Below are 24948 nucleotides of genomic sequence, written 5' to 3'. Positions count from 1 at the left end.
GGAAATGCAGTTGCTGTGTGATGTACCAGAGACGGGAGATGCCGAGAGACTCTCTCAGCAGAAATCCATCCATCCATCCATTGATTATTAATAACTGCTTGTTCAGTGCAAGGACATGGTGGTCCAGTCCCTATCCCAGAACTGCAGGCCACAGGGGCAGAGGAAACCCTGAACCATAGTCAAATCGATCATTTATTCTTTTTTATAAGTTTATTTTAAGGTGTAAAATTCAGATTTTTTTAAATAAATTTTAATATAAGAATAATGGCCATCCGTATGGGGTTCACATACTTTCAAGCATAACTGCATTACGTGCAGTTTGGACTCACAGCTCTCCTGAAACAAATGTCTTTGGATTGTGGGAAGAAACCAGAGCAGACTGAGAACAACATGCGAACTCTACACAAACTAAACCTGAATTTGAACCTACATTCAAAGCCATAGCCAGGGGAGCTGAGGTACCTGTGCCACCCTGGAAGAAACCTACCATGAAGCATTGCAAGACACACCTCCTAGGTGCAGTCATTTCGTGGTAAAGGACAAATTGGGCTCATGGTTACTACTCAGGCACCACATAATTAGTTAAGAGCACATCACGAAAGTGTCAAGTGAAGATGACGATGGAATCAGCCTCAGACTCCTGAGCGAAAATGGTAAGATGGGGGGAAAGTCTCCCAGGTTTAGCCTTTCCATCAATTAATCTTGGAGAGACACAAGCTGGCGATAAAAAGTTGATAGAGTGTGTCCAAAAAGCCGACTCTGGTCCTCAGAGCCCCAACTAAGTAAAAGTTGGCTTCCCGCTTCCGTGAAGCTCCGTGGAGACAAGACGAGAAGGTGTCTGTGGCCTAATTGACAGCAGACAGTAGCAGCGGGGACGGTTACCACGACGACGCTGTATTTCTCACCTGTGTTAGCAGGCTGGGCTGGATCTGTAGGGGCTGCGCACCACCAGGGGCCTGCGTCACTATGGGAACGGCGTTCTCCATCCTCACGGAGTAACCAGCGTGTTTGGAGGGGGAGGCCTGCAAGCCTGACAGGGCACACATAAAACGTCCTCAGCAAAGAGAGCGTGACCGCAAGCCAGATCAGCAGAGCGAAAACCGCACCAACGGCACACTTTGCCACATGGGCCAATAGAGGGGTGAACGTTAGTAATACCGCGGCGCATAATGAAACCTTAACAGACACCTGCAAGGCAGGCAAGGTGAGCCCGACTACAAAACCACACTTATGCTTCTCCTGAAACACGGAGTATGTTCCGTTAATTGCAACAGTGTGTGAGCGGGGGTCCTGCAACACCGCTGCTCCAAGTGGGTGGGTTCTCCGGAAAAGGCGCGGGGCCGGACACGAAGGCTTACCTTGGAAGCCTGGCGGGCAGACGATGAGGGCCTGCTGGAAGGGGTCAGGCCGGGGCGGGCAGAGCTGGGCGGCGCCGGGCTGCAGGGCCACGCCCCTCTGGGCTACGTTGGGCGGCTGGCAGAGTGCAGATTGGTAGTTTAGTAGGGAGATATCGGGATTGGCAAGGGAAAGGGTGGCACTGGTGGAGGAGGAAGCCAGGTTGGTGGCCTGAAGGAACGATGGAATCAAACATATACATGAGTGGTCAGAGGGAGCTACAATGTGAAGGGATGATTCAATCAAAAATTAAAAACAAAAGCAAAGGCAAGCAACAATAATAACCATAATCCCCACATTATAACACTGAGCCCTCCTTTTACGAAAGCACAAGTTACAAATCATTGAAGATCAACATTTTACTACTATTATTAAGGATTTGGGGAGATTTTACTACCTTGTCAGCAGGATACATGTAAATGTACAGATGTCATGTATATTTACACACACACACACACACACACACACACACACACACACACACACACACACACACACACACACAGTCTGAACCGCTTGTCCCATACAGGGTTGCGGGGAGCCGGAGCCAAACCCGGCAACACAGGGCGAAAGGCTGGAGGGGGAGGTGACACACCCAGGACGGGACGCCAGTCCATCACGAGGCACCCCAAGCAGGACTCAAACCCCAAACCCACAGGAGAGCAGGACCTGGTCCAACCTACTGCACCACCACACCCCCCTCATATATAGTTACACATATTTTATTAACTTTGTTTATTTCTTTACCAAAGGTAATACGCGACTTGTGTTCAGAATTTGTAAATTACACAAATGATATCTACATGAAAGCAATATAGCCCTCCTTACTAAAAGAGACTAAAAGCATTTGTCTACTTTTATAATAACTATCACAGACACCTATGAGTCACTGAAAGCTACAGAAAGTCACACATTTTATGATACAAGGTACCGTTTAATTTAAAGCACTATTAAAGTTAAAAATGGCTGGTTGGAATATTTTTTACACTCTTCTCATTTTCATAACCTTGTAGAAACAGCCATATGGTTTACATACAAATTCTGCATACAAATGATTAAGTGTACGTAAATACACTATTATCCAAATTAACCCTTTGAGGTCTTCGAGCCCTCAGAGTTATAATGAGCTCAACAAAAGCTGGTAAGGAGAAGCCACGTTTTTCCACAGTTTCTGTCCAGAGGACATTAACCTCTCGTTCAGAGTAAAGGTCCAGATGGGCGCCCTCCGGCAGGAAGAACCACGTATACCTCAGTGCATGGGGACATAATGATCGGAGAACTTGGCGTACACCAGAACAGCTGCGGTCACAAGCCGTTCAGGCTTCAGAAATGAATTAGTATGGGTGAAGAGCAGCTTTTGCTGCACAGAGCTGATGGGAAGCAGGAACGCCATTGATGAGGCGAAACCCAGGTATGAATATGATTCATAAATAAAGTAACAACAAGCCGAGCAGAGACAACCCGAGCCACAAAACACACACACACACACACACACACACACACACACACACACACACACACACACACTGGCTGAAGCCACTTGTCCTGAGCAGGATCACTGCAACCTGGAGCCTAACCCAGCAACACAGGGGGGACACACCCAGGAGGGGATGCCACTCCATCACAAGGCACCCTAAGCGAGACTCGAACCCCAGACCTACCAGAGAGCAGGACGAGGCCAAGTCCACTGCGCCACCGCACTCCCATGCCATAATAAACTGCTCCAGGAAAACATACAGCTGCATAAATATAAAAAAAACTGTAAGCTGGTCTTTGATAAAAGTGTCAGCTGATAAACTCTGCCACTTCAAGGCCACGGTAAAAACGGGCAGCATGGTGGCACCGCGAGTAGCGGTACTGTCTCACAGTGCCTAGGTGCTGTGAGAGGAGATGGGTTCGATCCCTGCTCAGTCTGTGTGGAGTTTCAATGTTCTCCCCGTGGCTGCATGGGTTTCCTGCAGGCGCTCTGGTTTCCCCCCACAGTCCAAAGACATGCTGTACAGGTTCACCCACAGTGTATGAGTAACACAGAGAGTGTGTTTCACTGATGTATGGGTGAGTGACCCAGAGTAAGTAGTGTATCTAGCAGTGTAAGTCACCTTGGTCAATAAGGTGTGTGGGCTGATAACGCTACATAGAGTTCGTCGGAGGTCGCTTTGGAGAAAAGCGTCTGCTAAATGAAGTAATGTAAATGTAAAAACAGAGTAAACTCAAGACTGGCTTTGAGTGCCTTCCCAGTACTCAAACAAAGGCTTCATAAAGTACATTTTATTTTTCCTCAGTTCTTAAGACTTTTTCTTTTATATTCTAATAACAATCCCTTTCATTAGGTCTAAAAAAGCAGGTTTGGGAAGGTGCTTCCATTTTTCATTTTTCCTATTTAACAGGTATGACAAGGAGTATTGGGGGGGGTAATCAACGTGACAATGTGAAATTGACAGAACAAACATTTCAGCAGTCAAGGCTACAAAGAAAAAAAAAAAGTCATTTTAGCCCTGTAGAAATGACTGAAATAAATCGTGCTTGCCCAGAATCATTCTGTTTGGTAAAATCACAAAAATGTAATCTATTAATAGTGTGGAACAATAAAAGATTAGAGAACTGCGTGTGCATATCTACCAATTCCTTTTGCTTTTAAAAAATAACTAATATTCTGCAGAATCACAGCCACCTGGGCTTATGAATGAAATAACAAGAAGTCTGATGGAAACGAGGGACCCGTCCTGTCAGTTTTCTCATTTTCCTAATCATCAGCCTTGACATACTTTTTCCCGGTGATGTTCCTCAACAACAACCAGCACGTTCTGGAGTAGAATGAAGCCCCGACAAGCAGTAGGTGATGTCTGGGACTCACCTGGCCGTGGACTGTGTTGAGCTGGTTGTTAAAGGTCATGGTGAGATTGGTAGACGTGCTGGGGGCCACGTGGGTGATGAATGGGGTCTTGCTCTGATTGACTGTGTCATACATGTTCAGCCTCCTCTTGCAGATCTCCATGTTCTGGAAGCAGGACTTGACACTGAAGAGGGGAGAGAAGGTATTTTTGGTACAGAAAACACCTATTTGAGGTATATATGTCCTTAACAATGTGAAGTTTACGCATGACCACTAAAAGACAAAGACAGTTTTAAAAAACACTGTAAAAATTCCATTGACCCATCGTCCATGCCTCTGGGTCCCTAACAACACATGATGAAAAGGACTGACCCAACGCTATCAGGACTCTTGTTTTTTACTATTTGTTTGAACAACCAATTCATCTTTGTCTGCAACTTCAAGCAATAGGCCCGAGAGATAAATTTACAGATGGGTCAGACAGCTGTCTAGATATGACTACAATTTTACCTGATATTCCAGCTCACTGCCCATAAATACAAACGGGAGGTGACTTTGAAGGCAGGGCTTTGCCACCCAGTGCCGAGACCACGGCAACACTTACTGGGAGCTGTGAGGGAAATCAAGCAGGTGCGTCATGGTGACAAAAGGGTGGTTGAGGGTCTCAATGGGTGTTATCCGTTTGTCAGCATCGATCGTCAGCATCTTCATCAGGAGATCAATGAATTCCCGGCGATCTGCCTTCTCAGCCAGCATGTCACTTCCCTCCAAATCTGTTGTCATGTTCACCTGGACAGAAGATAGAGAAAAAAGTGAGGTTAAAGATTATCATTATGGATTCAAATCACAGGACCACCATCAAGACTGAAAGCCTTCCTCCCAAACCTCAACTATGACAATAATTCTCTGAGGATTTATAATAACACTGAAGATGGAAGATGCTTTCATTGGCATTTATGAAATTATTGGCTACTCTCTAGCTGCCAAGTAGAGGAATTTTGCTATGTGTGCTATAGCCAGTACCATAAAAAAAAAAAAAAATTAAAGGCCCATTAGTTATGTGTCAGCGTGTACCTCACTAAGCATCTTACTGACATGTATAAATATTTGCTTTGTTATTAATGTGAGACAGCAAAGTCACCGGAAAGCATATTTAGTTTGAAAAAAACAAGCTTCTCATCCAGTCTGCCTACCAAGACTCATTTTAAGTAACCCTTAAACCCTGGAAATATGTACAAGGCCTGTGCCTCGGGCACCTCTCATGCAGTCACGAAAATAACTGTCTGTCAGAGAAAATCCCACTTCTACCACCATTTGAAATCACACAGTGGGTATTCAACACACAATACTTCAGGGCCACTCTGATTTATCCACACCCCTCTGCTGTGTGATAACAAAACTGGCAAGACAGACTGTCCCACAGTCCTTTGTGGTACTAATATAATATTGTCAATTGCACATTTGCAGTTCAGTGTGATAGGCATTACAGGCATCAGAAAGCACATTCCATGCAACCATAATAACGGATAAGAAACATGCTTGTAATGAAGAAATAAGCATCCTTCCCTAGGAAGAGTATCAGACCCATCTCTAACTCATAACACTGGGGGCATATTGCTGGGGGAGTGGCTTATGGGTTGTCTACAGTAACCACGCTTCTTTGATACCAAACACCTAAAATAAACCCATGCGAGAATGAAAAGAGAAATGAAAGGAGTCCACCAACAGACACTTCTATGCCTCGTGTGTACTCCTGCACCCCACTGAATTATGCATATGAATTATGTGCTAATTATGCCCATCCTTATTGCGGGTCAGACGTGCCCCATACATACTGTCGGTCTCAAAGTCTCTCAGCTCACAGGATTTGGTGCTGGCAAGAATTTTCTCTGTCCGCCAACGCATGCATTCTAGACATTAAGACCCTCTTTCCCTTCTCGCCCGAAGCAATCCATTATTATACAAATGAAGACAGCTGTCCTCATGCTTCGTTTTTCATTCCGCTTGTATTCTGAGTCAGACAAAAAACACTGTTGTGTTTCTCTTAAGGACACATGTAACAATCGTTTATCCCCTTCCACTGAGTTTTATTTCTGGCAATTTTTAAAGCTTGTAAAGGCAAACCAACAATGATTCCAGGACTCTGATGTTACAGTGAGGCTGATGGAACGCAGCACAGCACCCAGATGCAGCCTCTTGTTACACTCCCAACGCAAAGCCCCAAGCCACAATAAAGAGTTCAAGCGCCAGGTTGAGGTGCACTTACATAATTTGGGGAGGCATTGTTTGGCTCTAAGAGCTATGAAAAACTCAGTGCGAACTGGCTTAAAAATGACCAAGTGACATAAAAAAAGCTACGCAATCAATTTTCCCTGTACTTTGCAGTTCAGTGAGTCCAAAAAATAGTGTATAAACACTGAGGGACATTAAGCGGCGCAAGAAAACATTTGGTCATGTCATTGATCAACAATCCCACAGCAACTTAAACAAAACACCGGAAAAACACAAAAGGGACGAGACACAACCTGTCTGGTGGCCGACCATTCCCACAACCGGGATGCGAGCAATTTCCTGGGTTGCATAACTGCACATGAATTGTTTAAACACAGAGTCTCATTCAAAAAGATCCACAGAGAAATATTTCCAGGGAGAGGCAGATAAACTAGCTCAAGATGAAACACTGTATCCCTAACAGTTGCCGATCCCCAGTTATAATGTCACACACAAAGAATGCTGTGTTTCAAGAGGTCAGGAAGCAGTAAAACAACAATATTAATCTAGTCTTTAAATAAAAGCTACTAAAATAATCATTGCATCGTTCCCCTGGCGAGAAGGACTTATGTCATATGACTTGTGGTATGTTAAAGACAATATTGGACACTTACCTGTGCCATGTCATCCAAACAGTTAAAAATGTACTTCCTCGCCTCCTTGGACTTGATCCCCGTTTCCGCCTCATGGTCCTCTGGTGTCTGTGGAAACAAGTGGCAGACTTACCGAGAGGCCCTCTTAGTCTTTCCTGACACACCTTGCTGTAAAGGGTTAATTCAGGGGTCTGACACGGTGCCCGATTCACAGTGTTAGAAAATACACTCCACGGTAGGACCGAAGAGAAGGTCAGTTGAATGTTTTTTTAAAGTACTCTATAATTATGTGTACGCTCACTTTAATCGAAATCAACCCACTGAAAGTGTTGAAAGAAGCCATACTATGGTACTGTGTGCCATCTTCGATTGTGCATACTTTACTGATGACGCAAGAGAAACCAGGAGCGTGAGAGTCCGGATGGGGTGGTGCATGTGGGTATTGACAGACCGATGACAGCAGTCTTTAATGGTTACCATGGAGATGTGATCGATCGCAGCCTGAGAGACGACACAGGACAAGCAGGTACATTGCAATCTATGAGCAACCCCGCAGGACCACGAACGTGACCCCAAGGCATGAGACTTGTGAGAGGGTCTGACTAGGCTGCCCATGAGTGCCATTTCCCAGAGTAACCCTGTCGAATGAGCGGAGCGCGAAGATGACAGAAGGGAAAAGCGAGAGGGCGCCCCCCCCAGGTTGGATTTGGGAGGTGCAATTCTAGCAGCGAAGTCTGCTCATATAAAAGATGAAACTCATCCTGCTGTCATGAGGGGCTTCAGTTTGATTACTGTCAGTTATGAATCCATCGATTCTTCTTGCTGAGATTGGGGAAAAAATCAGTGCCCCCCCCCGGCTGTTCCACACGGGCTCAATCAGCCTCCACAGTATTCCTAGACTCATTTCCGCAAAACACGGCACTGAAGTGACAGCCAGGCTCCTTGGAATCAGTGGTGGGGGGTGAAAACCCAGCGTGCAGACAGCACAGCAGAGCAGTCAAACTCTGATGCCTGAGGGGGGTGGAGGGGGGCGCATCTTGAATGGCATCTTCAATAAAGGCTGGATTTATCCACGTCTGCAACTGCTCTTCAATACCAGCCTTTAGTCAAATGGTGTTTGTGTGAGCCTGCTCGCTCGTGTGTGTGTGTGTGTGTGTGTGTGTGTGTGTGTAAGCAAGTTTGCACTCAGGTCGTACCTTTAGCCTCCAGAGGGGGTAGGTGGAATCCGGGTCTCTGTTGAAGAACCTCGTAGTCTTCGTACCCGCACTCAACAGGTATTCCGCTGGCAATCCCTGGGTCTGAGAAATGTACCGAATCTGGGGAGAGGGGATGGCAGGGTGAGAGGCACATACCTTATACATGCTCTAGTAGAAAGTGAAACACACACACGGTACTAAAGTCATCTGCAGTGTGACTGCTAAACCAACACGGTCACTTTTAGAGTAACATCTCGTTTCTGTGTATATTCTCAATCTCTCCATACCACTGCAGAGCTGCAATGAAGCCACCAAGCGATGGAGGAACTGGTCCTGATTCTACACCTCGAAGACCGTGTTCATCCTCAATCTGCACCGGTGATTTAAAACCCCCCAACAAGGGCAGCTGGTAGTGTACCAGTTAGAGCTGCTGCCTTTGGACAAAAAGGTCACAGGTCTAAATGTCACCTCCAGCTGTAGTACCCTTGATGAGGGTACGTATCCTAAATCGCTGCAGTAAAATTACCCAGCTGTATAAACGTGTAAATGTAAGTACTTTAACACAGTTTGTTTGGAGAAAAGTGTCAGATAAATGTAAACATTTTAAGAAGCTGCAGATAAACGTGGTAAAAAAAGGACGCCGCGCCAGAGAGCTTCGAGAGCATAAAGAAAGTGTGTGTTTATTTCTGAGAGCAGTTCTTGCCCTCAGCAGCAGCACCCATCTTAAACAAAGCAGAAAGGGGAATCTGGAGCGCGGGAAGCGTACTAATCGGGAGAGACATTCCGTGCGTCTGCCTGAGCACCAAAAGAGCCGATGGAGCGATCAAAGGTTTGCCTGAATCAGCGGCGTGTGTGTGCAAACAGTGGCGCTGTAACGGCTTCACACACCATCTCGCTGGGACTCTTAAAACAGACTCTGCGTGTGTGCGTGTGTGTGTGTGTGTGGTGCGCTCCCCTCCAGCGGAACGGTACCTGATCGTACTCCGACGCCCCTGGATACAGCGGCCACCCGAGGAAGAGCTCAGCAATGACGCATCCTAGGGACCACATGTCGATGGCTTCACTAAATGGGAGGCCCAGGATGATCTCCGGAGCTCTAAAGAGGCGACAGCAGACAAAGTGGTCCAGGTCAGCAACAGGACAAAGGTCAAAGGGTGAGAGAGGTCTCCAGGTCCTGGGAAACGTGAGGCCAGAGCGGGAATGAAACCCACAGTCATTTATTTCTATGAATAACTTCAAATAAATACCAAAAACATGAGGCATCTAGATAAGCCACACAAGGAGGCCAATGTTCTCAAGCTGCACCCCCCCCCCCCCTCCCATTACTGTAGGTCATTTACTGTACATGTGCAGCTCATAAGATATGCACCATTAAAACACAGCAGTTCAGAAGAGGGTCATTTACTCTAAATGGGTTCAACACGAGAACTGCTCTCTGAGCACGTCCAGCGTTAGTCTTTACCCCCTTGTGGACGCGAGGGGGGGGCTCACCGCAGCAGACGGCGGCATCATGGAAAGGTCTTGTGTGGAATCCCATCAAGATACAGGGCCAGGCCTGCCCCACCTCCCTGAGGCACGAACGATACGCAGACACTGCAAAAACTACCGAGTTATTATAGCGACCAGTAACAAAGGGAGACTGCTGGTAGTGTAGTGGTTAGAGTGACTGCCTTTAGACCCAAAGGTTGCAGGTTCAAGCCTCATCTCTGACTGTAGTACCCTTAAGCAAAGTACTTACCCTGAATTGCTCCAGTAAAAGTGCCCAGCTGTATAAATGGGTAAATAATTGTAACCTTAACATTGTAAGCTGCTTTAGAGAAAAGCATCAGCTCAATGAATAAATTCAATTAATATTGAAGCAAGACCTGTATTCATGGCAACCAATGATGCTGGACACATTAACATGAGCTACTTGCAAGTATTTACCCCTGCACACAACAGAGTAAGTTAGCACACTTGCACAGGGTGTGTTTGAGTCATTGGCTCACCTCAAACTGATGACTTTGGACTGTGGGAGGAAACCACAGTAACACAGAGAGAATGTGCAAACTTTACCCAGACTGAGCTGCATTCAAACCCAAAGCTGTGAGGCACCAGTGCTACCTGCTGTTCCACTGTGCTGCCAAGGATGCCCAAATTATGAATGCAAGATGTGCAGTGTTGTGCTTCACCTGAGGTTTAGGAATCATCCACAGTTGCACCCGAGCATTATTTGTGCAACTCACACAGTTTTCATTTCAACATCATTTTAGGAAAAAAAAAATAATTTGGTCAAGTTTTACTGCACTTTGGACTTTCTGGTGAGTTTGGAGACAGATGAGTGATGACCCTACGCTGTCATAAATCGTTTCGTACGTTGAGGAGGAACACGTAATCCAGATGAGGATTAAACTGGGTACTGACCCATCTAACTGGACAGACTGCCAGGTCAACACAACATCCCAAAATCTTTCCATGGGAAAAAACAGCACTGACCTGCCAAGAAGTGCTATTATTTAGCAGCCTGGCAAACGTCATCTCTCCAGCCTCAGTTTAGAAAAGGCACAAAGCGGCCGATGCTTACGATGTTCTGCTCAACATATGAATGAACAATCAAACTGCTTGTACACAGATGCCCATCACTGCATGCCTTCAACATCTGTGACATCACACTGCACACCATGGAGCTGCTGGTCCGATCTGCCTTACCGGATGCTCGCCGACCTCCGCTCGGGACGTCGAGAACCACGTGAGAATGATAGAGCGGCGTGCAACAACTGACCGGATGAGAAGGAGCACGGAACGTTCTCACAGGATTGCAAGGCTGCGCCCGGTTGCTGGACAATGACACAGGGTGGATTTTAAAAAAAGCCACCAGGGACCGCTGACGAATGTGTGTGAATGGCGGAGCTGGGAAACGTACCGTCCTTCCTGGAAAGCTGCGCATGCAGCAGGGCGTCAGAAACCACGGTATAGAGCTTGACACGTCCCGCAGCCCTCGGGGCACAAAACCGGCCTCAGTTAAAGAGAAAAGCATAGGGGATGGAGAAAATGTGTGTGTGTGTGTGTAAACCGTACTCTTCTGTAACATGTCAATGTCCACGTTATCAGCAAGGAGGAAGTTCTTCTAAGTTTATCAGGAGATCTAGCACTTTCCGTGAAGCCCCCTCCCCAGCGTTCCCAGACTTGCATGTGGTGACCGTGACAACAAGCCAACTCAAACTCTGGCGCCGGGACTGCTGAATGACCAGCAGCACGTTGAGAGCAACACGGAAAAAGAGACAAGTGGGGGTCAGGGGCCTGGACCACCCTGATGTCCCTTCAATATCACTAGGGGTTGCTGGGGTTTTAAATACAGGACGCCCACCAAGACTGGCCTGACAACATGCACAATTGTGCACTGGGGACTGGAAGGACTGAGGGGCAGGGGTGGAATGGAGTGCATGACCACACACACACACACACACACACACACACACACACACACACACACACACACACACACACACAAATAACAACAATCGGGCCAATTTGACCCCTTAAAAGAAAGAAACCCATATTTAAGTTGTCACCACCGACATGGGGCACATGCATCTCGCGACCTTGGGTGGGGGTGCTCCATCATGATCGTGTGGGTCTGCAAAGCGGCTGGAAGCCTCCCGCACGAAGTAGGACCCTGGAGAAGGCGTGTTCGGACTCGCTTTCGACTCTTCACGGCTGACAGGGCCCAGCAGGCCGGTAGTCGCAGGGCGGCGCCCGAAACCCAATGCAAATCCTGCACTATGCAAAACCTCCAGAGAGCAGCTGATGCACGGACACCACCACGGAGGGGGAGGGGTAAACAGGACACACATCTGTGGCGGGGGGGGGGGGGGGGGGGGGGGGGTCTGTCTAAGCGCCAAGCCTTTGTCCCCGGGTGCTCTGCAGACAACGCCATTCTCCCCCGGCCTGCTCATGGAAACGCAGTATATAACCCTGGTTCTGGAGAACACAAAACATGGGTCGCCTCTTGACGTGATGCGAGCACTCGTAGTTTTCATAAAGCCATCAGTTTTTCACGGAGCCTCATTTCCTGTTGCATGACACTCTGCAGAGGGACACCTGTACAGGGGAGCTTCTCGGTGCCGTCTCCACGGCTCACCCCCTCTGGAGCAGCTGGCCTTTCTCCTCCCCCTAAACGGGTCGGTGCTGGTCCTGGTTCTGGGCCACTGATGGCACCACCTGGAGCATGGCTGAGAACGCCATGAGATTTAATCGACCCCGACGGCCTCTTCTCAGCAATGGAGGGGTTTCAGAATCTGCAGGACTGTCCTCTGTTCAACAAACAGGGGAAGCTGTGGTTAAAGCTGCTGCCTTTGGAGCCACAGATTGCAGGTTTGAACCCCACCTCCAACTGTAGTACCCTTGCGAAAGGTATTTACCCTAAATTGCTCGAGGAAAATTACTCAGCTATATAAATTAATAGATGTAAAGAAAAATTCTGGGCAGCAGGTGGCGTAGTGGTTAGAGCTGTTGCCTTGCAAAGGTCTCTCATTTGATTCCCACCTTCTGCTGTAAAAATTTGTAAATGATTGTAAATATCTTAACAGAAGCTGCTTAGGAGAAAAATGTCAGATTTAAAAAAAAAAAAAAAAAACACTGACAACCTGAGTATTATTCACTTAGAAATAACATTCCACAAGACAAGCAAAGACTTAATTGGGAAAACTTGTGTTTACGTAAGGCAGTGAGTAACACACTGGGAGGTATGATGTCATACATCCGGAAGGGCCAAGAGAAATTTCCAGAAAGCGGGAACTGGCAGCGATCCACGTCCAGAGAACGCGGTGTTAAGACAGCACTTTTCACAAGAACATAAAATATGCAGAGCCCCCGGGCCACGTGGTCGCCACCTCTGGCGCGCACGCGGTCGGATCATCGTCGGACACGCGGATGTGGTCTGTGAGCCGTGATACGTTCGTCACACAGATGTGGGTGTGTCTGACTGGGGGGGCTGCAGTGCCTCTTTGATGGGCTCTAATTCGCACAGCTCCCAGTAACACACTGGGGTGTGCGCCATGACATCACCAGAACCGGCAGCCCCATCACGTTGACTTCACCCTCTTATACTATGTTATGTAAAACCGTAACACATGAACATGTACAAACGCTACATTGTACAATATGGCTTAGGTTATTTTCCATGTTAAAATAACACTAATTCACGTTAAAATAATCCCAACATGGAATAATAATATAAAGTACAGTATTGTTTACTGATTTTCGCTTTTCTTTAAATTATTTTCTTTTGCTTTTTCTTTTCTGTACCACCATGTTTTCGCTAACTAGTCCTTTTTATTTAAAAGTAACCGTGATGGAATCACATGCCGAACGTTGTGTAAATAAAACAATGTTTTTGTAAACAAAACACAAACACTGACAGAGTCGATAAGAAATACGGTGCCTTGCAGCAGTGCGGGCGGCTGATGCTATCGTACCGCAAGTCGAGCGATCAAACCCCGGGGCTCGAAAATAATGCCGTAAAGTTGACGTAAAGGCCATCCCAAGTCCGGGTGGTCATAAGTCACACGTGTCATAGGTCGAGGGCTACCTGTACAATGAAATAGTACATTTCACTCGAGCCAGCGCGCGCCCCCGTTTCACGAGGAAGCCAGGCCGGCCGTGTTTCGCAGAGCCACCTGGAACGCGGTCGAGGGATTTCTTGCGCAAGGCGCGGCTGAGAACGACAGCCAATTCATCTCCCCCGCCGATCTCACCCTGCAGCTAATCATAAACGTAGTTAATCACTCCTTAAGGACTCCTTTGTTTTTCTGTTGTTTCCTTCTTCCAGGAAAGCGCTGCAACTCTGCGTGTGCAACCCGCGCACGCTCATTAAAGGGAGACGAGCGGTCTCTTCCCACGCCGCGAGCAAAGCCGCAGTTGTTCGGGAAAACCCATACGAGACGACGGCTTCCAAGCGCATTTCTTAAAGACTCAATTATTACGGACGAAAGTGATGTCGGTCCCCTCGGCTGCCAAGTGGAAAAGCTCAGGGAAGAAGTGGACTGTCACGCAACGTGCTATACAGCAATTTGGGCCCATTTCAAAATGCATTACGGCGCCCATTTTGGCTCTGCTCCATCAGAGCGACGGGCTTGCGTACACACACGGTCCCTCGGTGCGTCTGGCCTCTGGCCTTCCTTTCAGTGTGTGTGGGTGAGGTTTGCTCTAATGTCTAAGCAAACAGCCGCTGAGATGTTCAACCTGACGTGTGTTCATAACACACTGCTGGGTGGTGGGGGGGCATGACACGCCACATTTATGAGGACAGACAGCAGTGTATAAATAAGACGAGTGAAAAGGGCACTGTGAATACCTCCGAAAATGACAAACAGTTGAGTACGGTTGAGAACCTACTGCCGCTGTATTCTTAAAAAGACCTTTTCCAAATGCACCGTGGTAAAATTTTGGCAACGAAGGCCTGAAAGCCCAGGTGGCAGCTCTCACCCGGGCAGAACAGAGAGGAAGACCGAGGCTCTGTGCTGGGGTACGGCCGCGTCCGGAATGGGGTTAGGACCCAATTCAAAGGTCCTGCAGCGAGATCTTATTGGATCGGAAGGCTTCAGGAGCTCAAGATCAAATGTGACTACCGAGTCCATCGACAATGCTGATTACTTTGGAGAAACATATCTGCTAAATAAATAAGCATAAATGTACTCTGCCTAAAAAAAAGAGGATTATGGGAATTTTAGCAGTCAGAGACCCACCACGGCACACAAACGCACACGTGGCAGAAACAGGACACATCCCCGACAGCAGTTTGACAATGGAAGATGAGCAAAAAAATGGAGTTTAACCTAAAGCGCAGAGGGTCATACTTTAACAGTCTGTGACAAGTGGGCAGTTGACAGTGACCACCCCCTGGTGGTAGCTGGGTTCCAGAAAGACCTTAAGATTTCCCCAAGATGGAACTTAACATAGGGTGCAGCTTACTGAGTTATAAAAGGGAGCAGCCAAGATTGATGGAGGATAAATGAAGCAAAGAATCAACATCTGGGTGCCTTTCTAATTCTGTTCTTGGCCAATGCCCACCAGGGTCACCACCAGGCCTTGTGGTCCAGACCCCTGACTTTCCAAAAAGTTCAATGAGAGACCCAAGGTTCAGGTGCACAATCCAAGAATTGTACTTGCAACAGAGGGCAGAGGAGCGTGGTCTGAAATCCAGCTTGTTTTTTTCCCTGTGCTGCTGTTTGGAGGACTCTTGTTTAACCAGACTCAACTCCCCCCATTCCACCACAGTGGCATCAGCAGCAAAGCCAGAGCAAGGTTTATTTAAAAATAAAGTGTTTATTGTTGAGGAAAATCCGGGAGCCCGTGAAACGCAGTCAGCCAGCGGAAGAAGAAAAGTCTTTCAGCATCTGGGGCTCTTACGCTGGATCTGTCTGGCGAAGCAGACGGCGGATCAAAAGGAGCTGGATGAAAGCGGTAGTCGTACTACACTTGCTTTGGCTCACGCTCTGCATTTACAGCCACGCAACCTGTTTAGTCCTAACCAGACACTTCCTCGAACGTGTGCGAGAGACCACGCGTTAATGGAAATGCTGCATCCCACACATCACACAGTCGCACCCCAGCAGATGCTTCTTTTAACCACGGCACCCAAACGTGCTGATCCTGGCCACTGGGTGCAGCCCTGTCCATCCAGCTATAATATCACTTCTGCCCACTTCCATCACCAGCACGCTCTTGTTGAGCACCAACCCTCAAGCGAGGACTTCCCCACTCGACAGAGCCGAGCACCCCTGGTACATCAGCCCCCGGTGTCTGTGCACAAAGGCATCTGCATATTGCAATGAGGCTGGAAGTAAGAGCTGCTCTGCTTGGACCCGGGAGCTGTTCCGCTTCGAAGGACAGTCGCGTGGCAAGGTGCCAAGGAGCCGGCAAAGAAAAGGGAGAGACGTGGTCACTGTTGCCGAGAACCTCCTCTGTGAGGAAGAGATGGAGAAAAGAAGTGAGCAAGGAGCCCCGGATCCAAACCCGCACTGAGAAGCACCCTCCCCCACCAAGACTAAGCATGTTGTACTTTATTACAGTGGAGGACTTCCACTGTGGACTGGACTTGAATAAGCCGCTTCTTTGCATATTCAAACCCAGATCAACTTTCAACTTTTTACAGCTTGAGGCTAAGGATGTTCACATTGAAGCAGGGTTCTCTTGCTCGGCAATGGGGTCTTCGGCTTGAGGACAGGGGTCTCCAGTTTCACCCGGGGTCCCCAGCTTCTCACATGAACCCAAAGCACTGATGTCCCTAACAGAGACTTGTGTGGACATTTAGAACCTGGCCTTATTAGCAAAAAAGGTGGCAAGTTTAAATCTTAATTTAAAATGTGTCCCAATTTAAAGGAAAAATGCTTCAGTGAAAAAGGGCTCAATATGTACATCTGTGATGTTTATTTTGACAAACACACACACAAACACAGGCTGAGGCCGCTTGTCCCAAGTGGGGTCACGGCGAGCCGAAGCCTAACCCGGCAACCCAGGGTGCAAGGTTGGAGGGGGAGGGGACACACCCAGGACGGGACGCCAGTCCATAGCAAGGCACCGCAAGCAGGACTCGAACCCCAGACCCACCAGAGAGCAGGACCCGGCCAAGCCCGCTGCACCACCGCGCCCCTCTGACAAGCACAGTCTTCCTGTGTAAACAACAGGGGATGTTAAATCAGTCTAGGTGACAGTACAGGGGAAACAGAGATGTGTGTTTTCGGTCCAGTGCCGGCAGGGTTGGGCAGCCTGGATGTTGACTCCCTGGGGGCAAAACCACACCCACGTTGCAGGGGAACGTCAGACAGCAATTCCCCAGGTGTCCAAGCGTGCGTTTCCTGCCCAGTGACAGCATGGCTTACTGTGACTCTCCACACCTGACATGGAACAGAACACAGTGACATGCATAATGAATGGAGTTAATAAGCTCCCTTCGTAGCATTGCCCAAAACATTATGCCAAGGAGGGTGACCCTAAAAACATCAAAAAGTCATAGAGAGCTGTGGATCTGGTGCTTTTCACTGTCAGAGCTCCGATGAACGCCGACTCCCGATGACAACGTGCAGGGCGACAGCTCCTCACACTCCGCCGCGAGAGGAGGAAGTGCGAAGGGCCGCCATCGTAGCGAAGCAAAGTCGCACGCAAATGTGCAACTCTTAAGCTTTCAGGGCAGCCGGCACTGACATTCCACTGAGCGTTTGTGTGGGTGCGTGTGTGTGTGTTTACAAGAGCGCTGCCGAGCTCAAGCCCATGACATCCGCAATGCTAATTAAAGACTTCAATTAGCGGTGCTATCCGCTCAACTGGATCACCTTGGAAACCGGTTTAAAGGAGAATTTCGGATAATGGGTGGGGGTGCACCGCACTGCACCGTGGGCCTGTGCGGCTGGACTCGGCCTCTCACCGCTAGCTTAGGCTCAGCATCGGAGGCATTAACATTTCCGTTGTTAGCTCCCAGACACAAGCTGAAAATAAGCTGAGTTTGGGGAGGCTATGGCAGCGAGGGGGGGGGGCATCTTCTTGATTTGCTCTTGGCCAATGACAACAATCGCAGGAAATGCCAGCGCTTCTGATGACCGCTGCGGCAGTAAGAAAGGCCGATCCCCGAGCACAGCGCAAATTAAAACGCATAGTGGCATCGAACACACAAGTTTCACTGTGACAAAAAGGTGGAAAACCGGTCCTTCAGACACGGTATGGAGAGCACCTACACGGCTTGACCGCAGATTGACCCTTATCCTCTTCGTTAGCAAAAGTCTGGGACAGCCAGCAATTCAGTGCTTAGAGCCATTGCCTTGCCACCAAATGACCCGGGTTCAAATCCCCCTCCTGCTGTAGTGCCTTTGAATAAAGCACTTAAAATGAATTGATACAGTAACAATTACCCAACTGTATTACTGGGAAAATCACTGTCAGTAGCTGAACACTAAGCTGCTTTAGAAAAAATATTCAGCTAAAACTGTATCTGAATTGTATTAAAATCGTGTGTTTACATGTATTCGTTTATCGGACGCTTTTCTTCAAAGCGACTTACAATGTTAATCTACTTAAAATTATTTACCCATTTATACAGTGGGCAATTTTACTGGAGCAATTTGGGGAAAGTACCTTGCTCAAGGGCATTACTGTTAAAGGTGCGATTCGAACCTGCAACCTTTGGGTCCAAAGGCACCAGCTACCTCAAATATTACTAACAACAATAATAATGATTTCATGTGCAAAGAATCTTGGATCCAAAAAATTTGCTTGATGCATGGCCCCCCAGCCCAGGACTGGCACAGCTGCCCGCGCACACATATGCTGAGACTACGGAGGAAACAGGCGCAAGGCGGTGGTCCGTAGGGTCCGCAGGGAGGACATTCGGAACGGCCAAGAACAATGGGAACCGCGCAGAAGTGAGCGCCGCATCCGCATTGTGTGCAGCTGGTCTCTCAAAGGTTAATTCAATGCACTTACATTCCGACGAGCTCTGGTGGGGAGCACAAAGAGCTCCTGGAACTTGACATGTCCTTGCCGTGCCCTCCAGGGTTGGGGGAGGACACGTCCTCGTTTGGGAAGGGTTCCAGGGGGCAGGAGGCCCCAAGGGGTGTGGGTGGGGGCAAGCCGTCTGCCCCGTCTGCCAAGGCAGCCCCAGATGCAGACAGAATGTGTGTAGTGCCTGGCTAACCTAAATGCTCGCTCAGCGAGTGCATGTCTGTGCCCTGCAGCTAGGAAGCAACGATGCGTGCCGGGGCACCGCGTCCCTCGTGTTGCGTTGGCGTCCGCATCTCGATGCAGATATGCCTGTTTATCACGGATGGGTGTGTGTGCGCGGCGCAGTCACGCAAACATAGGAGGAGAGCAAAAAAATGCAGAACGCACCCATTGCATTTCTCTCGCACACACACATACAAGGAGTCCTTGCCTTTTCCAGCTCCGGTTTTACTCCCTGCGTGGGTCACGTTTACCCTGCGCGTCACACCTGCTGCAGGAGCACAACTCCTAGTAACACACAGCAGGATGAATGCTGACGAATGCTGGACTAACCCAGACCAGCACCAAACAGACGATTGACCTCGTCGCTGCTGTCTTACATCCCCGGGTGAAGGGGCGGGTGCTGACTGGACCCAAACACACACGGCCCGAGTGGTCAGGCCCTCACGCGCCCTCCCTCCCCATGGAGAGCAGCACGCAGCCGTCTGGGATGTGGAGCGCAAATAATACACTGCTTAACGGGCATGCGGCAAAATCAGAAATAGTTCCATTCGCTGGGACGCAACACACACGGAACGCATTGATGTGCACTATAACACGCAATGCAATTCGGTCATACAACGTGTGTCCCCCAGCAATGTCCCAGAAGAGCAGGACACCATTAGGTCCCTTTGCTTTCGTTCTTTGCTCCACTTCGGCCCATTGAGGCGTCGCCCAGGTGTACTCGAACTTTTGACTGGCCGTCCGTAGGCTAACACACCTACAAGCGAGACGGACGATGTCGGGGGCCAATACACAGCACACAGCACACGCACACGCACACTATTATAGTGCACAGCACTGTGGTCTAGCACTCGAAGGACTTGGGTTCAGATCCCACCCCTTGCACTGGTACCCTTGATCAAGTTCCCTACCTGAACTGATAGAGCAAAAAAAAAAAAGCTGCTGTACCAATGGGCCAGTCGGTGTAAATGTAAGCAGATCAGTATAATAACTTCACACTGTAGAGAGTGGTGTCAGAGGAAGGGATCAATAATAAGGGGAACAAATTAAAGGCGCACCATCCGTTAACCGGAAGCGCCGACCTTCCACCCCAAGGTGAATCCAAACTGTGTTCACAATTTTACTGCTACAAATCTCCCCCCATGAACAAATACATTAATGATAATTAACTCGTTAATAATTAACAGAATATTTACCAGGGTATAATGGAAGGGTCCACATCTCAAGTTCAATTCTGACTGTGTTCATGGCGCCCATGATCATCTGATAAACATCAAATATCCCCCCACCCCCACGACCAGTAAGCTGAGGCCAGCCCTGCTGGAAGTGGTCCTGTTCAATGGCGTGCATGCGGGGACACACGCAAACACGCACACACAGGGGATGCCACCATTTGAGGCTGGAGCCCAATGGAACCTGTGTGCAACAGGTGGCTTTTTCCACACTTCTTCGCCCTGTAATTTTCTGGGAGGGGAAAAAGGAAAAAAAAAAAAAAAAGTCAAAACAAGCGAGATGTTTGCGAGGCCCTCGCAAGGGGCCCCTGCTGCTCCCAGCTGTTCCTCGATAAGTCCTGCTCGACTTTGGTGGGGGGGCTGGGGTCTGGCCAGGACCCCCAGAGGCTAACAGCAGCCCTCTCTTTGTATAGGACTCGCAGGCGTCCAAGTTGCCATGGAGACGCTCCTGTACAGTGCCCTCCTTCCCTTCTGCACCGGAGCTGGACGCAAAACCACTCAAAATACAACTCTAAAGCCTTAAGTACAATCAGCTCTTCGTGTTCTTGTACCGAAATGTGGTTTTACTTCACGGTTTGTTCCTGCAAAACTCATTCGTTTTATGCTATTGTGTTCACGAAGCTGTTTTCAAGTGGGCGTGTGGCAGCAGCGGAGACCAAGATATCGAAAAAGCGCCTTTGTGATCCCCACTGTTCTTTTAAGGCAATGTTACATCGGTTTATTTATTTATTTATTTAACATATTTAACTTCCCTCTTCTACTCCAGCATAGTGGTTAGAGCTGCTGCCTTTGGACACAAAAGGTCACAGGTTTCAATCTCACCTCTTGCTGGAGTACCCTTGAGCAAGGTACTTACCCTAAAATTGGTATAGTAGAAATTACCCAGGTGTATAAATGGATAAATAATTGTAAGTTGCCATGGAGAAAAGTGTCAGATAAATGCAATAATATACTGTTATACTAACAGCTGGAAAGACAGGGTTACAGTTGCTGCCTTCGAATATGAAGGTTGCAGGTTTGAATCTCACCTCCGGCTGCAGTAACATCGATTGAGATAATATCAATAAATCTATTAATATGAAACTGCGAAATAAATCCATAAATTGAATTCATATTTCATACCGCACTTTCTAAGGTTCACTGGGTCTACAGGGTGATTGAGCGCTATTGGTCGAAATGTAACGACCACGAAAGGTCCAGAGTGGTGTGGCCCTGGAGAGAGCTCCTGAACACAGTTCTAGAAAGCTCTCTCCTGATTTAGTATTAGTTTACACATACATTTATTCATTTAGCAGATGCTTTTCTCCAAAGTGATGTACATCTCATAGAAAATACAATCTGTCCATTACATCAGGAGAAAGAGACATAGCTGTAGACGTGTGATTCTTAAGTACAATTTCCTTCACCACATGCACCGACGTTCATCACACCAGTACTGTAGATGCATGAAACTTTACCAGAATATCAACGATTCCTAATCACCTTCCTAGTAGTTTTTTTTTTTTTTTTTGAGATACATAGAAACAGTAAGTGAGTAATAGTTAAAGGAAACGGGGGAGCACGGTGGCGCAGCAGGTTTGGCTGGGTCCCGCTCTCTGGAAGGTCTGGGGTTCGAGTCCTGCTTGGGGTGCCTTGCTATGGACTGGTGTCCCCCCCTGGGTGTGTCCCCTTCCCCTCCAGCCTTGCGCCCTGCGTTGCCGGGTTAGGCTCCGGTCTGCCGAGACCCTGCTCGGGAGAAGCAGTTTCAGACAGCAACAAACAGTGTGTGTGTGCTTGTAAAGCAAGGTAAAAGGCGAGACTAAAAATGTCTAACCCCTTCTTTCATTTTAAGTGTCATCCTGCACCACACATCTGCTGTTAATGGGACCGAGGGTTCAAGGAACCTCACTGAGGTTGACCGAGGGTCATCCGCACACAATTATGGGGGGGTTCCCGCATATGGAGGGACATGAAGTCCTGCCCTGTGAGTGCCTCAAGACAAGACTGCTCCGATGTCAGAGGAAATATGTAACACGCCCATCGCTCGTGCAGCACATGCCACGTGACACGACACGCTGCGACACGTCGCCCGCTGCTGGCCTGTGCTGTACGCCATATGCAGATAGCACGTTTGGGTGCGTGACGCACGTTTCTGACGGCAGCGTAACACCATCCCGAAAACCGACGTGAGGAATGTGGAAACGCCTGGGCTCCTGCTGGAAGCGCACAAATCCCGGACCGGACCCGTCTTTCCAGTTCCACAGAGTCCGCGACGTCCTCCGGCTCGCAGAGGCAGAGCGACAAGTGACCGTTTCCTCGGCGAACCCCCGATCCCCGCCAAGAGTGCGTGTCCACAGGGTCACGCGCGATCTGCGGGACAACGAGGATCACCTGACCGGTTCTGATGGGTCTCTAGCAAATTGGCCCACAGGAAAGCACCCCACACGCACGCATGCATGTGGACTTTACCGTTTCCCGGTGACAACTAAACACTGAGGAACACACCCGTCCACACACAAGCTTTGCTCTGTGCTCTCTTGTAACCCGACCTGGGCTGGTTTGCGTTCGGGTCTGAACCCGGTGTCCGAGATTCCAGACCGTACCTCGGTAAAGGGCGCCATTCTTTAAGATATCGGGGTACGACACAGGAAAGCGCACCGAAGACATGCCAAGGACCACAGGCCCGCGAAGCCTTTCCGAAATCCTTCTGCTGCACGCTTGGCGGCTGGGGGCGGGGCATATTCTTTGTGTACTTTCAAAGGTCACGCGAAAAAGCACTTTACATTGCAATAACCATCAGGCGTTATAACAATCAGAGTATTTATTTAAGATGAGGTTGTAAAGCCCAGTGCAGGTAGGCCTCTAATCTCTAATGACTGACACACACACACACACACACACACACACACACACACACACACACACACACACACACACAGAGAGAACAGTGAGGGAGTCAACATTATGAGTCCAGGGCTCAATCACGGCACTGCTCGCACATAGAAAGCGCGCATATCCCTACGCCATCGCAACGCTAAACCCTGTAATCATTAACAAGGACTTGATACTTGAGTAATTATTTTTCCAAACAAATTACGCCCCGGACCAAAATAGCTGCAATTTGATCCGCGGCGATACGTTTCTGCCTCGCAAACCTATTAATCATATTAAATAATTCATCAAATTCGCCGAATGAGATTTGACAGCCGCGCGTTTCGAGATTACAGCCTCCGAGCGTGTCATTACGCCTTAAAAGCGAGCGACTCGGGCGTGCAACACGCGAACAATATGGCGTAATAGAGGCCAATCAGAGGCCCCACTCGGCGCGGCGTCACACTGTTCGGAACAAGGAGCGAAATCTCCGAGTGAAGCGTCAATCGGCTGCACGCTGCGTTAGACGGCGGACGGAGGGCCTCTCGGCGTTCTCGCGGGCGACCGGCGCTCCTGGCTGCCCCCTTCCTCATCTCCGCTTCCCCTCCTTCGGCGAACACGCACCGCGTGACAGAAGCGCAGCGACAAAGACGGACGCACTCTCGCACACGCACTTGTTTGCCACTGCGGAGACTTCGCTCTCACTTTCAAGCAGTACGACAACTTCGCTTCCATCAGCAGACGACGGTTTGGAAAAGGTGTTTTACCGCAATCGGGGGAGGTCGGGGGTGCTCCCCACACGGTTGGCTTGCTGTGGTCCACCTCCTTGAGGGAGCTGTCCTTAAGAATTTTCCCAAAGGGTTTTACACACACACACACACACACACACACACACACACACACACACACACACACACACACACACACACACACACACAGAGGACGGGTGAAATAGTGCCAAACCCTCAGTATGGCAGCCAGTTGCACTCAGAGAAGGCCCATATGGTCCTACAGACAGGGGGAGGGAGGGAGCGGAACAGCCAGCTGTCCCAGCAAACTCCACTGCTAACAGTTTTTCAGCAAATAGATCCAGCAGAGATGGAACGACGAGATGTTTACCATGGTTAGCTTGAGAAGTGTGTGTATGTTCGTGGGAGCTACAGTTACCAAGTAGATCCACCTGAATGTCGGGAGAAGAGTGTATAATCCCAGGGTCCAAGAGCAACCCCAGAGGACCCAGCAGCCGCACACCCGCCGACCCCACGCTCCTCCACTGTGGTTCTTTGTGGCGAACGACTGCGTATGCACTGCGGTACGGTGATGGCGACGGCAACAAAGAACAACCCACAACTGTCACCACCCCGGAGTGACAGACCCAGCCTTGTGGCTTCCACATTCGGCAGCAACACAAGGCAGACGCGGCGATGTCAGCACCCCGAGTGATAGCAAGGCTCAGGCCACAGTGAACCCAAGAGGAGCAAGCGGTGTGTCCCTCACGAGTTCCGGAAAGTTCTGCAGTTATTTCAAAAATCTCTGCACACACTTCCCCTCGAAGTGCTGATCCAATCCAGATGCATATTTGACATCCTTTCCCGATTTATTCCAGGGTAATGATATGCTTTTATTACCTGCCAAAACAGCTCTGAGCTACTGGTTCCATGGGAAGTAACTCGAACGCTCTTTCCCATTTTTTTAATTGGTTAAAAGTGCCTGAATCTGAGCTCAACACGTATCTGTTTGAATTAAAATCAATTCAAATAAAGGTTTTCGTACAACCTCACAAATATGTGGCAGCTGGTAGTGCAGTGGTGAGAACTGCTGCTTTTGGACCCGAAGGTCACAGGTTCAAATCCCACCTCCAGCAGCAGTACCCTTGAGCAAGG

General features: G+C 48.8%; 1 protein-coding gene across 7 annotated transcripts in view; it reads right to left on the bottom strand.

Annotated features, from left to right (window-relative positions):
- The window catches only part of LOC108931413 (homeodomain-interacting protein kinase 2-like), a 57343-nt gene that overhangs the window by 11026 nt on the left and 21369 nt on the right, over positions 1 to 24948 (bottom strand). For 6 of the 7 annotated variants that reach the window (XM_029249760.1, XM_029249761.1, XM_029249759.1 and 3 more), the window contains 7 exons: positions 9261 to 9384; positions 8289 to 8408; positions 7114 to 7200; positions 4833 to 5017; positions 4250 to 4412; positions 1359 to 1566; positions 906 to 1030 (listed from right to left, as the gene is read on the bottom strand). In XM_029249760.1, coding sequence (XP_029105593.1) covers positions 906 to 1030; positions 1359 to 1566; positions 4250 to 4412; positions 4833 to 5017; positions 7114 to 7200; positions 8289 to 8408; positions 9261 to 9384 — 1012 coding nt within the window. The remainder of the gene's footprint in view (positions 1 to 905; positions 1031 to 1358; positions 1567 to 4249; positions 4413 to 4832; positions 5018 to 7113; positions 7201 to 8288; positions 8409 to 9260; positions 9385 to 24948) is intronic. The other variant, XM_029249765.1, reaches the window with a different exon arrangement.

Source organism: Scleropages formosus, chromosome 2 (genome assembly GCF_900964775.1).
Source record: "Scleropages formosus chromosome 2, fSclFor1.1, whole genome shotgun sequence".
Lineage (NCBI taxonomy): Eukaryota > Metazoa > Chordata > Actinopteri > Osteoglossiformes > Osteoglossidae > Scleropages > Scleropages formosus.
Note: the sequence above shows the minus strand (reverse complement) of the source record. Positions and strands in the feature narration are given on the sequence as shown.